The 16,353-nt window shown below is 42.0% G+C and overlaps 1 protein-coding gene across 2 annotated transcripts in view; it reads right to left on the reverse strand.

Moving 5' to 3' along the window:
• CWC27 (CWC27 spliceosome associated cyclophilin) overlaps positions 1-16,353 on the reverse strand; it is a 120,953-nt gene that overhangs the window by 13,390 nt on the left and 91,210 nt on the right. For both annotated transcript variants that reach the window (XM_035100352.2, XM_060280267.1), the window contains exon 13: positions 14,886-14,989. In XM_035100352.2, coding sequence (XP_034956243.2) covers positions 14,886-14,989 — 104 coding nt within the window. The remainder of the gene's footprint in view (positions 1-14,885; positions 14,990-16,353) is intronic.

The raw sequence follows: 16,353 nt of genomic DNA on the forward strand, positions 1-16,353 counted from the left end.
AACAGGCCAGACCTGGCAGCAGAATATGTGCTCTTACTACAGTGGTTCTTTTCCCTCTTGGCCACAATTTCAGGGGGGGGGGGGAATTGCTTGCGCCACACCAAATTTTTAATTGATAAGAAATACACTGCAAAACAAAAAGAAATAACTCCTAGCAGTACTTGATTTATAGAACACAACTACTTTATAATATGATCATGGAACATCCAGAAAATATAACACAATGCAACTACGTAAGAACATGAGTCATTCCCATAATTTAATTATAAATGAGCATCTTGCATACGTACCTTAATTATGTGTACAATCTCAATGAGAGGCGTGAGTTTGTTTTTGCTGGGTAATCTCATTTATATTAGGTCTAATTTGAGACAAAAAACCTCTCACCTCCTCATTAACACAAATAAGCCTTTCTGTTTTATGAACTTTCTTATTTGTCAGAGTTGAAAATCCCTGTTCACAACAATATGTCATGGAGAACTATAGAAGAATAGCCAATGCTCTTCAAGAGAGTCGTGGATATTGTTTCTGGTTGTATATCCTATATATATATTACGATACGATACGATACTATACTCCTGAAATGTTTAAATAGTTTTTTGATTGTCCTTGAATCTTCCTGCCACGCTTGCCATCCTCCCCTGCCACACCAGCGTGGCATGCCACACCCTTTGAGAACCACTCTCTTACTACACAGCAACAGCACCATCCCTTTCTGAAAGGGATGTGAAGGAGTAACAGAATTACAGGAATGAATAAAGCTGGTTTATGCTGAGCCAGACCTTTGGTCCATCCAACCTGGTGTTGTCTACAATAATTGGCAGTGGCATAGGCTTTCCCAGACCTACCTGGAGATGCTGGGGATTGAACCTGGGACCTTCTGCGTGCAAAGCAGATGCTCTACCACTAAGCTATGACCCTTCCCTTTTAAATAATGTTGAGATGCTCTTGCAGTGTTCAGCTGAGTTGGGCTGAGGAGCAAGCATCAGAGTGCAGCCTGGCTCATGCTGCTTGTGATGCCTGTTCTGATGTAAACACTTGCATCTATGCACACTGCTTCATTGTTACACCCAGTCACAGGCCAAAGGGCATTTAAGCAACTAAACCCCCATCCTCCCCAACATCTCCAAGCAGAAATCAGGTTGATAACTTTTTTGCTTTGTAAAGGAGCGTCCACATATTTATCTCTCCCCCACCCCAGTCTTTTAAGAGGCCCAATGTGGTCGTTTTGCTCTTAAAACATTCTGAACGACTTGTCTAGTGGGATATTAATGTGTCTATGAAAAGCCAAGCTACCAGAACTCACAGCACTGACATACTGCTACTTGGAAAGGGGGGGGGGGGAAACGGGACGCCGACTGGGTTTTGCAATAGCATCAGAAACACAGACATATAAAACCGTTATGATTTATGCTTCCAGTATTTCCACTGTGCAAGGCACAGACACGATGCCTTTGTTCTATTGTTTACAGGAACAGTTCACACATACACTGTATTTAAAACATTTCCCAAAACTGCTGAAGAAACATACTTCAAATGTTTTGATAAAAGAAGATTGACCAAGTGTTTCAAAAAGAGAACATACCAGTACTGCAAATGGGTAGGAGACATGATAATGTGAAGGCCAGATGTCATCCCAGACAGCACAATGATGTACACAATGTTACAAAGCAGGTCTTATAAGATACAGGAACCTCCTTACTAGATCAGATCAATCATTCAATTAGTCTACAATCCTAGTTGTGGCTCACATTCTTAAGGTATTCCGCTGACCCCAGACCGCGTTTACACACTAGGTAAGCACACTGAGGATCAGAGTAGCTGGAAAATAACCTAAATGGTACCAGAAGTATAACAGAGGAATGACTGAAAGCCTCTTCTCAAACAGACAATTATGAAGAGAGACCAAGTCCTTCAATCAAAATTTTATCTAGTGTAGTCAGCTCTGGCTTTTATGTCTGGGCTGGAAAAATCCTAGATGTCTGGGCAGGAGGTGCCTACATATGGGATGCTGGGGCCTAACGTTTGAAATTATCTCCCAAAGGATTTCTTAGAGAACACGTACATAACCCATGGGGATCGAGTCACATTTCTTGGGCATCACAGAATTGATCCGGCACAAAGGCATGTTGTACCTGACAAGAGCTCAAACACTTGAGGGTGCATTTTGACAAGCACTGCATTTTCCCCCAGCCCCCATCTACTCCCCATGGAAGAAACAGAAATACTTGGTATCCCCCCCCCTCCTAGAGGTATTTTCTAGCCACTCAGTGGAGACTGGAAGCACCATAGCAGTGGCCCATTAAGAGGAAGTGCTCTATGGGATAATATGGCTGATAGGAACTGGTGCAGCTATGGCAAGGGCTGTGCAGTCGACACGTGGAGGGTGGGGAACCTCTGGCCCTCCACATGCTGTTGTTCTTCTACTCTCATCAGCCCCAACCAGCATGACTTAATGGATAGCAATGATGGGAGCTGCAGTTCGGCAACATCCAGCACACCATGGATTCCTCATCCTAAAGGTAAAGGGGCCCCTGACCATTAGCTCCAGTCGTGACCGACTCTGGGGTTGCGGCACTCATCTCGCTTTACTGGCCGAGGGAGCCAGCGTACAGCTTCCAGGTCATGTGGCCAGCATGACTAAGCTGCTTCTGGCGAACCAGAGCAGCGCACGGAAATGCCGTTTACCTTCCCGCCGGAGCGGTACCTATTTATCTACTTGCACTTTGTGCTTTCGAACTGCTAGGTTGGCAGGAGCTGGGACCAAGCAACGGGAGCTCACCCCGTCGCGGGGATTCGAACTGCTGCGCTTCTGATCGGCAAGCCCTAGGCTCTGTGGTTTAACCCACAGTGCTACCCTAGGTCTGTACAATTAACATTCTGAAATATGCAGGTGCATATGTAAAACAACAATGATAACTGCATATTTCCCCACAATCCCACTCTGACCATTTCTGCACACAGCTAGGAAGTTCATCTTGAGGTATAAAGCCAACAAATATTTCATGATTACTTCAAAAGCATTAATATTTCTAGTTTGTTCACAAACTGCTACACACCTCTTATCTCAATGGGGTTTCATCTTTGCAAGTGCTAAGCAGGCAAGCTGCAGAACCCAAATGGCCAGATGCCTGGCTCAAACAAACACACACTAAAAAATATGTAAGAGAAAATGTCATTTCTTCTGAAACATGAAACTTCTCAACAGTAAAAATTACAACTTTGGCAGAAGAAGCTATTGGACATTATGCAACATCTCCCCCTCCCCCCGGGGGGGACTGGAATTAATCAATCAAGGCTTTGACCACTGTGCACAAATGTGATTAAGAAAGTTGCTTAATGAATACTTTTAATCAACTTGAGTTGAGAACATGCAAGGGGAGAGTTAATTAGAAAAAATGACCACACTAGTGAAGCTTATCAGCTACTTATGATTTATCAGAATAACTTTCAGTAAATGGTGTGATGTACTGTACAAGAATTGTGTTCAAATCCAGTTTAACTCTTTGATAAAATATATTTGGACATGAAGACCTGGGTTCAAATCCCACGTCAGATATGAATGCATTAGGTGGACTTGGGAAATCCTCATCTATTTGGCCTTTAAAAAAATGTGAATAACACTGGTTATTCCGCAGATAAAACACTGCATGTTTCCATGTCTATAGATTATTGTTATTGCCATTTTATCCATCTTTTATATAAGGTAACGTAGAGGGAACCCCTAGGTTGAACCTCTATTGGAAGGAGCACTTACTCCTATTTCAGTCTGCCTGTTCTTCAAGATTTTCTTCTGAGGACCTCCATGAACCTCTTCCATCAGAGATAGAAAAATCATCTAAACATTGGTCTTCAGCAAATGGGTTGAGGTGCACTTCGATCTAACATGGGACACATCCGGAGCCCAGCCACCATAAAAAGACAAGGCTATTATATATATATATATATATATATATATATATATATATATATATGTGTGTGTGTGTGGAATGACCTCTCCAAACAAAATGCCTGCTATCACTTAGGTATCAGGGGAAAAAAACATTTTTATTTAACTGAGAACTCCCAGAAGTGCAAGCTGGATTTCGAAGGGGCAGAGGAACCAGAGACCAAATAGCAAACATGCGCTGGATTATGGAGAAAGCTAGAGAGTTCCAGAAAAACATCTACTTCTGCTTCATTGACTATGCAAAAGCCTTTGACTGTGTCGACCACAGCAAACTATGGCAAGTTCTTAATGGAATGAGAGTGCCTGATCACCTCATCTGTCTCCTGAGAAATCTCTATGTGGGACAAGAAGCTACAGTTAGAACTGGATGTGGAACAACTGACTGGTTCAAAATTGGGAAAGGAGTACAACAAGGTTGTATATTGTCTCCCTGCTTATTTAACTTATATGCAGAATTCATCATGTGAAAGGCTGGACTAGATGAATCCCAAGCCGGAATTAAGATTGCCGGAAGAAATATCAACAACCTCAGATATGCAGATGACACAACCTTGATGGCAGAAAGTGAGGAGGAATTAAAGAACCTTTTAATGAGGGTGAAAGAGGAGAGTGCAAAATATGGTCTGAAGCTCAACATCAAAAAAACCAAGATCATGGCCACTGGTTCCATCACCTCCTGGCAAATTGAAGGGGAAGAAATGGAGGCAGTGAGAGATTTTACTTTCTTGGGCTCCTTGATCACTGCAGATGGTGACAGCAGTCACGAAATTAAAAGACGCCTGCTTCTTGGGAGAAAAGCAATGAGAAACCTAGACAGCATCTTAAAAAGCAGAGACATCACCTTGCCGACAAAGATCCGTATAGTTAAAGCTATGATTTGCCCAGTAGCGAAGTATGGAAGTGAGAGCTGGATCAAAAAGAAGGCTGATCACTGAAGAATTGATGCTTTTGAATTATGGTGCTGGAGGAGACTCTTGAGAGTCCCATGGACTGCAAGAAGATCAAACCTATCCATTCTTAAGGAAATCAGCCCTGAGTGCTCACCGGAAGGACAGATCCTGAAGCTGAGGCTCCAATACTTTGGCCACCTCATGAGAAGAGAAGACTCCCTGGAAAAGACCCTGATGTTGGGAAAGATTGAGGGCACTAGGAGAAGGGGACAACAGAGGATGAGATGGTTGAACAGTGTTCTCGAAGCTACGAACATGAGTTTCACCAAACTGCGGGAGGCAGTGGAAGACAGGAGTGCCTGGCGTGCTCTGGTCCATGGGGTCACGAAGAGTCGGACACGACTAAACGACTAGACAACAACAACAATAATTTAACTGAGGCATTTTACTATATGTTATTAATTTAACTGAGCAAGAGTTAGTCTTACTTGCTGTTTTCTTGTTTTAACACATTTAACACATTTTTATTTGTTTTATGCTGTACCTGACCCAGACATCAGAAGGGTGGTATAAAAAATATTTCAAATCAACCAAATAATAATGAAAATCATGCCTGGACAGAGCAAATAATAATAAATATGAATGAAGCAGTTAGACTGTTCTGACTTATCAGCAAGTCCAGGCTTTAGGAATAGTGCTTTTAGTGGATGATTGACAATCTGGAAAAATGTTCAGAAAGCAACTAAGAAGGCAAAAAAAAATTGAATGCCAGACTTATGAGGCAAGGATGAAGAAACTGGCTATGTTTAGTCTATAGGAAAGAAGGGGAAAGGGGGGGAGCTTAATTATACTAGTAAATAATGGTTAGATTTTTTATCCATGATGAAATTCAAATAAAGTGTATTAATCAGTTTCATCAATCACTAATGTGTGCACATGGAAATGTAACTTTGTAGAAAAATTACTGGCAGAGCAGTTTGATTTATACCTAGCTTTGCCTCTTACTCTATACTCTCTAAGAAACGCCAATTGCATAGACTGGAAAAATGGCCTTCAGAGCTGGGCTAAAATACAGAAATCAGAATCAACCCTGTTCTACAGATAAGCATGTTGCAAACACCTTGGAGGGTCTCAAGAGGCGGTAAAGTTTTCCTTAATGATAAAATGTGAGGTCAAGGTGCTCAAGGGACAGTTTGTTCACCATTACAGATCTCTTGCTATGGTAACTGCAAGGGCAAAAGGGAGCCCTGCAGTTTGCCCACTGCATGCTGTTCTGGCAGTTCTTCAGACCTGCTCACCCCCCCCCCCCAAGCAACCAATTTGTGAAGGGCAAGGGAGAAGAGGTGCGAAAGACACATTGCACTAGTGGGACTCAACGTGCTGGCTCCCTCTAGCGCACATACTCGCTTGAATCTGGCCCAAGTTACCATGTTAGCAATTACATAGCGCCTTTTGAGAGTGCATTGGGATTTCCATATATCATTCCAGCAATCCTTACAACCACTCTATGAGGAAGGTCAGCACCATTATCCTCATATTTAGATAATGCTACGGCATAATCCAGTTGAACAGGACCATTAGGTGCCAGCTCCAACCTTCCATACCTTCCAAGGACCCCAGAAAAAGTGGGACATCCTGTTTTCTTGTGCAAGATCTTGGCAGCCATTTTGTGCTCTTGTTCCGAAAAAGCACTTTTTCAGGGCCGCATGAGATCTCGCCCCCTAAAAGCACTTTTTCGGGGAAAGAGTGAGGCGCAGGTCAAGTAACTCACCTGAGAGCATCCTGAAAGATGTGCATCCCAGTTTTGTGTTGGAAAAAGTTGGAAGGTACAGTGGTACCTCGGTTTAAGTACACAATTAGTTCCAGAAGTCTGTACTTAACCTGAAGCGTACTTAACCTGAAGCGAACTTTCCCATTGAAAGTAATGCAAGTGGATTAATCCGTTCCAGACGGTCCGCGGAGTACTTAAACTGAAAATACTCAAACCGAGGCGTACTTAAACCGAGGTATGACTGCATGTCCTTCCGGTATCATCCATAGGTTGCTGCTCAGCCAACTAGCCACAGGAGGATTAAAACTGGAATGGAGAACTTGTAGCCCTCCATATGTTGTTGCACTATGACTCCCACCAGCCCCTGAGCAGAGGCTGAGGAGATTTGGAATCTCACAGCATCTGGAGGGCTGCTGGTTCTCCATGTCTGGACCAAGGAAAAGACAAAATATGCAAAAATTGTGGGACCTCAGTCACAACAGTGACCCAAGGCAATTGCATTTGTGAGCCGTATAACAAAGGGTCTTCTTCTTAATGTTGGGTGACAGGGTAAAGACATCTCTTCGGGCTACCAAACTCTCAAGGACCCAAATGCTTGCATGCTTGTGATAAACTCTTGGTATCCTATGACTCATTGTAACTTGTTATGCTTATGTCCTGTTCTTCCAAGGAATTCAGCTCAGTATGCATGGGGTCTGTTTTATTATTTGCTCATGTAATGGAGCCATCTATTTTGTTGCACTGTTTATGACTCATGTTTTGATGCCTTAGTGGGGAATTAAGACCTTAGGTTGTCACCCCATCTCCAAGATTTTGTCAGAGCTGGAAATAAATTCTTAATCTGACTTTTCATACAAAGTTTAACTTGTAATTATTGTAACATTTATGAGCCCTTGGAAATTTTTATTCAAGCCAGAAGAAAGGTCCTTAGCATGTAAATGCTTTAGGAAGCTCTCAAAACTCAAGCACATCTAAGTTTGGAATGCAGACATTGAACAGCCTGATGCTACATACTCAAAGACCAGCCAGGGAATGCATTTAACTATCTTGCTTCAAATATTAACTCAGGTTGTGCATGCTTTTGAAATGGCTGGAGTAATCACTTCCAGAGTGGAATATGTTTATATAACAGTCACCCAAACCAACGTATTCTGGATTTAAACAGAAAATTAAGGCCCACCATCAAAAATATTTAACCACCTAGCAGACAAGAACTAAGTTCATTGCATTAAATTGTCTAATTGGGGCACGACTGTGCTGGATGAAAGCTATACTCTCTCCTCAAAATGGAGAAAGAAGGAAAGTTGATATTCACAAACGGTGTGCATTATATTGCATTATATATATATTTCTTTACAAGAAGTCAAGAAGGATGTATTGAAACACCTTAGGAAACTCTCAGCCCTCCTTATGCAATGGATCCTAGATGGATAGAGTAGCGTGTTTTTGTTCAATGCACATTATGAGGCATTATTTTCCATGTGTCATTTGCAGAACTAGATTTTTCACCCTATGCCTACATAGATAATCACTGTTAAGATTATTGTCTCTGGTCTAGAGTTTGCTATGTCTGAATTTTTATACTCTAGGTGGCATTAGAATTTCCAGTTTCTTTCTATTTATTCATCTAGGCTAAACATATGCAACACTGTTAGTAACACGCTACCAGTGAGATTATAGAACTGTAACGTTCGAAGGGACCCAACGCCAATCTAGTCCGACCCCTTGCAATGCAGGAACCACAGCTGTCATTATGACTGGTGGCATGTTTGCATGGAGAATGAGAGAGATCTGTGGGAGTAGAGGAGAGACACAATGGTTTGAGTGGTGGTGACATATGACAGAGTCTTCTCTGTAGTGGCCACCAGGTTGTGGGATGACCTCCCCTCTGAGGTGCAGCTGGCACCATCAAGATGCACCTCTTCAAGCTTTTGCTTGAATTGTCTTTCCTCCTTCTGCACTGCTGTGCATTACTGCTCTGCTCTTCTATTACTCTGATACTGGTTGTTTTTGTGATTTTTAAATTTTATTTTAGTAACCCTATTGTACATTGTACTTAATTTAACTGTGATCTTTCTATAATCCACACTGGGACCATTTGGTGAAGGGTGGGCTGTAAGTCCAAACAATAGGGAAATTAAAATGTTTCTTTAAGTCTTTGTGATAGATAGGACATCCCTATTGATGGAGGCAGAGTCACTTGATAGCAAGGATGGATGGATTATAACACTGTCCCCAACTGCAGTATAGTACTTTCCCCAACATGAATGGGTAGAATGTGTGCTTGTAGACACTACTGGGATGGAGGCTAAATCTGTGCTTCTGTGCATGGTGACTCCAGTATTTGGGATGAAGAATAGGACAAATGCATCCTGGATTCCATCTTCCTTGCTTTGTTCTACAGAACTCAATGAGGGGCTCTGAACACTGAGCCAGATTCTAGCTGCATAAATTCAATCACCCTGGGTTGGACAGAATTCAGAGGGCTGGCGTATGGATACATGCATGACTATGCCAAGGCAGAGGGTTTCAGAAATCACAGAAAGCTTTTCCTAGTGAAGAAATAAATGAGTCTCATCCTTCCAAGTGGTTGGAAAAAGCAATGACGAATTGAAAGGCAGGCGTTTGCTCTTGCACTCTCTCTGTCTGCCATCACCACCACGACCTACGAAACGTATGTGGGCCTGCAATGCTTTTCGATCTGCATTTATTCATCAAACTCATGAAACACGCTGTTCAGGAGCCAATGAAACTGAATCTTGTGGGCACCCCCATTGGAAGCTCTTTGGGAAACTGAGCGACTGTCCTTACTTTATCCCCTGGGATGTGTTAAAAAAAAGAAAAGAAAAAAAGATAGAAGCTTTGAAAGAAAAATCCAAAGGCAAGTCAAAAGCACCTCGTTAATAATGGTCATGAAAATAGTTGGTGTCAAATTTATCAGCACTGAACACCTCAACTTCAGCAGCTGCCAAGAAAAGATGAGTAAAAGCGGCAACTGCGATTTCCATGCCAATACTAGGTTTGTCCTGCAGAAGGGGTCTCTGAAGCTTTGCACGAGGCTCCATCGACAGCCCTGCAAATGCCCTGTCAGCATTTACGACCTGCGCTTTATATGCACTTTACGTTCTACATCCCTGGTTGGTGGAGGGAAGAGAATGATCGGTGCAGAGCTGCTGCTGCTGAGCTTCAGACGAGAGAGATATGTCCCAACCAGAGTTTCTGAACTTTAGAACAAAACTCTATACTATCAAGCATGCCTTAGATCTTTTAACAACACTTCCCCAAATGCCTTGTAAAACAGTAAAGTCTGGTTGTAATTATCAAGCACCATACACACACTGTTTACAGTAGAGTTGTAATTTTTTAAAAATGTTTTTGCACAGAGAAGTAAAATACTTCTGAAAAGTACCCAAACGTCTACTGTGTTCCATGCCAACAGGGCAATTCAGCCAAAAATGCAGAGAGGGAGAAGAGATTGCCAAATAAAAGAAAATATAACAAATTGGTAATGGCTTCTATCTTGACAGAAAATGAAAATTATACCTCAATGTGTGGCCACTCATGTGGACACATAAGAATGTCTTACAGGCAATCATTTTACTTCAGATAACACACCCTGACAGTGGTGCACGGCATACTGGCTGGCTTTCACTTTCCATAAAAGCAGCAACCGTAACCTATAAAATGGTCTAGGAATCATATAATTTATGCATATCCCACATGCATGCACACTCACACAATATTTATAATAAATCATCTCAAGCACACTGCTGTATTATGAGGGGTGGGTTGGAAGTCAGCACTAAAAATTCCTTCAAAGTTGCCACAATTGGATCCAGCCACCCAATCTACTTAAAGGCACTGAAAAGGGTGGGGTGGGGGAGAAGGATCCAAGTCCAATATATATATATATATATTATCCTCCAAACTAATCCCCCAACCATGAGATTCTTTGCACTTTTTATAGTCTTAAGTTTATTGAGATTCTGAATGTCAAAATCTACAAGCCGCCTACTCCAAAGTAGTCAAGCATGAAGCTGAAGAATGGTTTCTGCTGTTGCAATTTATATATATTATTGTTGTGGTTTATGTCTGGCTATGGGCTGATACAAGCTACCACTGACTTGGTGCTACACGAATGAGCCTTCATCCGCCCTACCCCTCTGACCGTGATTGAATCCCTTCCTTTCCTGGTCTGCCGAAACTATGGATGTGCTTGACCTGCAAACCAGGATAGGATATCTTAGTTGATCTAACAATTAGTTTCCTGGTTTGGACATAGAGAAGGAATTGCTGTACATGAGTGGAGAAGTGTGTGTGTTAGGAACCCTCAAAATCTAACGTCAAAACTTTCATCTTATGGAAGAAGACAGCAAGCGCAGAGGGAACATGTGGGTCCTCTAGTCTAGAGTAAGATGTACGGCAACTGATCCAGAGACGTTATGGATCATTATATCCACACTACACCGTGGAAACCAACAGAGCTTTTTTTCAGCTGGAACTCGCCCTCAGTTGGGTGCCATTGCCATTATATGAGAACAAGGGAGGCATTCAATGTGAGTTCTGGCACCTCTTTTTCTAGAAAAATAGCACTGGAAATCAACACTGAATTCCTGGTATCTAAGTATCATATGAAGAGGTCCTAAAATATTACAAATGTTCTAGGGTTATATTCTTGAAAAATAACCATGGTCTTTACACATTAACTGCCCTGGCCCAGCCTGAAGATACAACTTTATAGTTAAGGCAGGATGTCCAAGAAAAAAACCCACTATTCCTGTTTCCAGAATAGTTTATAACTCAGGATTGTAATTCTAACTGTTAATCAAAAGTTTAGCTAACTAGCCATGCTGCTGTTCTAGGTATCTCCAGAAAAAAACAGCAGCAGCCATGTGCAGTATTTTACTGGGGAAACAAAGTCTGCCTTCAGTGCCTGTAACTTAACAAGTGATGTGTATAGTGAATGGCAGAGGTTCAAAAGGGAAGAACAAAAGGTCCGTGGTTCAAATGCAGCATACCGTGTTTCTCCTTTTTTAAGACGTAGGCATAATATAAGACATAGCAGGATTTCTAAGCAATTGTGCGATATAAGCCATAACCCGAAAATAAGACATAGTGATAGACCCTTCCCCCCTCCCGCCAGCAAACTCCCCCCCCTAAAAATCTCTCCCCATTTTGCTGTCGCTCCAAAGACACGTATTTCTTTTAAAAGCTTGTAAAAATGCACCGAAGAGCCATAGCTGCTGGTTGCTGCAGACTCGTGATTTCCCCTCCCGTTCGATTTTTTTTTTTTTAGCTAGGCTGTGTGAGTGAAGAGGAGAAAAGTGGCATTTGCGGTGGGGAGGAGATGAAACAGGAGGAAGAAAAGAGGGGCGATTGAAGACGCTGCCTTCCCCTTTAGGGAGAGACTCTGTGTGCGCGTCTCTCTCTCTCTCTCTCTCTCTCCCCTGCGTGTCTCTCTCTCTCTCTCTCTCACACACACACACACACACACACACACACACACACACAGAGCCCACCTCTCGCTTCCCCCCACCTTCCCCCCTTTTAAAAACCTTTTAAAAAGTGAGGATTCTTTTTCTTTCTATTGCTTGTCTGTAGAGCTGCCCCTTTAAGGATTTTTACTGGTACCGGGATCGCTGCCGGTGGCTTCTCGCTGTTTAGGAGCTGCTAAAAGTTAACATTTTGTGGGTAAGAGAAGCAGTTAGGACCAGCAGATTATCTCACCCCGCTTTCCTGCTGGCTCAATTGCTACAATTGCTACCATTTACCATTTTAATTGCTGCTCAACTGCCTTGTTTTCTACAGTATCTCTTATCAGCCGGTAGCCTCTTTGCTATCAGTGCTACAAAGTGCTACATTGTTGGAACTTTCGCTCTTAAGTCTTGGGCTGGCTGGTAGAGATCCTTATTTGCTATACGTACTGCATCACACAGATAGATTCCATTATACTGTACTGGTTTAAATTTAAGAAGCTCCAGTGTAGCAGATTGCTATTAAGTGAGTCCCCACCTGGGAGGAGAGAGAGAGAGAGAGCAGCCCTTCGGAGGAGCTCCCTCCCTCCCTCCCTCACGAACATCCCAGGGCCGGGGAGAGAGGGCTGGGCCAGGGACGCACACACTTCCCTTCCCTCAGACTCCCTCTCACGGAGTTTGGTGGTGGCTGTTGCCCGTCCTTTTCTTTCAGTCAAGAATCCTGCCCCGCAGGGAGCCAGGGAGCAAGAGGGGCACTGCTCCTGACGTAATAAAAACAAGACATTCCCTGAAAATAAGCCACCCAGTGTTTTTTTGAGGGAAAAAAGTTATAAGACGGTGTCTTAAAATGTGAGAAACACGGTAGGTGTGCAAACATTATCTGTTCATATAATGACTGCTGACGAATTTTCCCTTCCCTCAAATTTCCTGCTTGTTACATTCATTTTAAGCATTTGAAAACCTCATTTGTAAAAAAAAGGGATATTAAAAACTTGAGATCACCGCAAATCAAACTTGATTGTACAATTTGATGCAAAAAAAAAGTTGGTTCAGCAACAAGCAACTAGGTGATTTCCCCTTCCCTCATCATCATCACAAAATAAATACAGAACATGAGATTAAGTCTGCTATATGACCCAGGATCCTTAAGAGCAGAAAACGCAAACACAGGGAAGATTTCCACCAGGCACCCCCAAACTGCGGCCCTCCAGATGTTTTGGCCTACAACTCCCATGATCCCTAGCTAACAGGACCAGTGGTCGGGGAAGATGGGAATTGTAGTCCAAAACATCTGGAGGGCCGAAGTTTGGGGATGCCTGATTTCCACAGTAGCTGCAAGCAGTTTATCCAAAGGCCTCTCCTCCTTACTGCCATCTCAAAAATATGCTATAACTCAAGCATTTAGCATAAATAGATACAGTACAAGTTGCTCAGAACATCGAGTTCCATACCTATTTACATTAAGTTTTCTCATTTCTCCACTTGCCAGCAACAAATGTAGGCATCCTTTGGCAAGCAACGTCTTTAGAACTTGGAGGAAGTCTGTGTCCTTTACACATGAAGTGTATGGAGAAGCAAGACTTGTTATTCTTAATGTGTCAGCTCAAGGCCTTATGTCTCCAGCATCACCTACATGTTTCATCTTCTAATAAATATTTAGCACTATTTTCTTTTGACTTTTAAATAGGATTGGGGGGAATCCTGTTAGCACAAATTGCAGCCTATTAAACTAGCAAACAGACATTTCGAATGTTACAGTACATTATGATGAATAAGTTATTAGTTACATACTCAGTCTTTTAATTTTAGCTTTTATGAAACAAGGAGTCATGACTTTCCAATGGTAGGAACAGCTCTCTTGCTTGGTTCACATGTAACACCAACTCAGTTTGATCATCACAGTTGTGACATTATTATTATTATTATTATTATTATTATTATTATTATTATTATTATATACCACCTTTTATCACAAGATCTCAGGGCAGTGTACAACACTAGAAGCACATTACAAAACACCAATGATAAAACATAATAAAAACAGCCTAATGGTAGCATAAGCATAGTAACAGTCATCTCCCCCACACTTTCACAAGCATAGTTTATTTAATAGCCAATAGGCCTTGGTAAAGAGGAATGTTTTTGCCTGGTCATTGCATTTTGCACCAGCTGAAGTTTCTGAATCGTCTTCAGAGGTAACCCCCACCCGAAGGTTGCAGTAATCCAACCTAGAGGCTACCAGAATATAGGCCACATAAGTTAGGCTATCCCTGTCCAGATAGGGGTGTATCTGGACCACCCACCAAAGCTGGCAGGAGGCACTCTTTGGAACACCCCCAAGCTATGTACGTGCTCCTCTAAGAGGGAGTATAAACCCCTCAAGAGCAGGAAATCTTCCACCCATCTAGCCTAGGGAACCACCCACTAAGAGTGCCTCTGTCTTATCTGGATTGAGCTTCAGTTTACTGGCTCTCATCCACTCCATTACCGAGGGAATGTACTCTCTACCTTGTTTGCACATGTAAACTCCCTCCCTCAATTCCTGGTTCAGGCTAACCAGAATTTGCTGTGACACTGGAATTAGAAGAGCAGCTTGTCTCCATGCCAGAACTGAAAACCCACTTCAAACAGTAAGGGGAGGGATCATAGTTCAGCAATCAAGCACATGTAGGTTCCAGTTCAATCCTTGGCATCTACAGTTAGCAGGTGATTTGAGACCCTGGAGACCCACTGGTGTTAGAGTAACCAATTTTATTACATTTTCCCCTAAGCAAACATTTCAAGTCAAAAAGGTTTCTTACCATCCTTCATCATCCTCCACTTCAGGTTCCGACACTTCATTTTCAGGAGTCTCTGCTATTGCTTGGTTCAGTTTTGATTTGAATCTGTCCAGCAATGCCAGCGTCTGGAATGAAAACAAGACTGCTGAAAACTCGCTCAGTTCACCACACCTTTAAGTCCTAATAACACTAGTGAGCAAGCATCCAATTGGTGTGGTGACTTGCATTGTGAAATGAGCTGAGCAAATGCACTGTGTGTGCAGTATTTACTTACGCATGTAATGAACTACTAACAATATATATCTAGTTTTTGTAAGACACTAAGTATGCCCACTCGTATGCCCACTCGTATGCCGCACTTCAATTCCATGTGCCCCAGTTCGTGCGGCTTCAGTGAACCTGCCAGTACTCCAATAGGAATACAGATCTCTGTGCAAGCAGAACTCCCTTGTTATCTTCTGTGCTGGGAAAGGTTTCTCATTCCCAGTGAATGGAGTGGAGCAGCTCATCGTCTTGCAAATGTCTGTGCAAATCAGATATCTGCAGTACTTTATAACTGCATCCATTATGCATCTGTTGTTAAGTTACAAATAAATTTAACAAAATATATGCTATCATGCTCACCATCATCATCATCATCTAAGACTTAATTGTTTATCTCTGCCTTTCCATAATTTTAAATGTTTTAGTTAGGCTGCTTTTATTGCAGTGCTGCTTTATTTTGTGATCTCTGATCTTAATGGACTGAGTGCTGCTTTAAGATTATTGCTGGCTGAGGCTACTTCATTTTATTGTGATCTGGTGTGTTTTAATTTAAACCATCAGATTCTTATAGTGTTATAAATTTGCTTAACTTAGGTTATATATGTCATGAGATATTAACTTATTAAATAAAAACAGATAAGCACCATTATTAGTGGTTTAGATGCACACTGGTAGTGAAACAACATCTAGGAACCCAAGGTTGAGAAAGGGTGGTCGAGGGGGAAGCTTACTTGGCCTTAAGACAGGTTGCTCACCTGTAAGCTCTGGATTCCTAAAGTTGAGAAAGCTCTCAGTGTTGCTCTGCACAGCTGCAGAACCTCTATGCGGGACTGCACAGAATCCCAGCTCTCCACCCCCAAACCATTTGAAGACTACTGATTTATTGGAAGATTGTAAAATTCAGCTAAGTTTTCAGACCGCAATCCAACATTAACAAAATTAAAGTCTAAGTCCTACCTTTATATTTTATTATTCATCTTTCTCGTCGAGTTTAATGGAGAGACAAATAGGGAAGTTCAAGAATTAAGATTATTATAGAATTTAGCCCTAGTTGTCAAGATCAGAGGGCTAAAAAGTATGAATATATTTTTTCTTATTGTTATTGTTGTAATAAGTTATATTCGCAAAGAATGAATTTGGATGAAATGGATATATTTTGATATGTATATTGCAATGCAATGTAATCTAGGCGTTTGTGTGCTGGTTAAGTGTTTTGCATGTTTGT

This window comes from Zootoca vivipara, chromosome 11, assembly GCF_963506605.1.
Source record: "Zootoca vivipara chromosome 11, rZooViv1.1, whole genome shotgun sequence".
Lineage (NCBI taxonomy): Eukaryota > Metazoa > Chordata > Lepidosauria > Squamata > Lacertidae > Zootoca > Zootoca vivipara.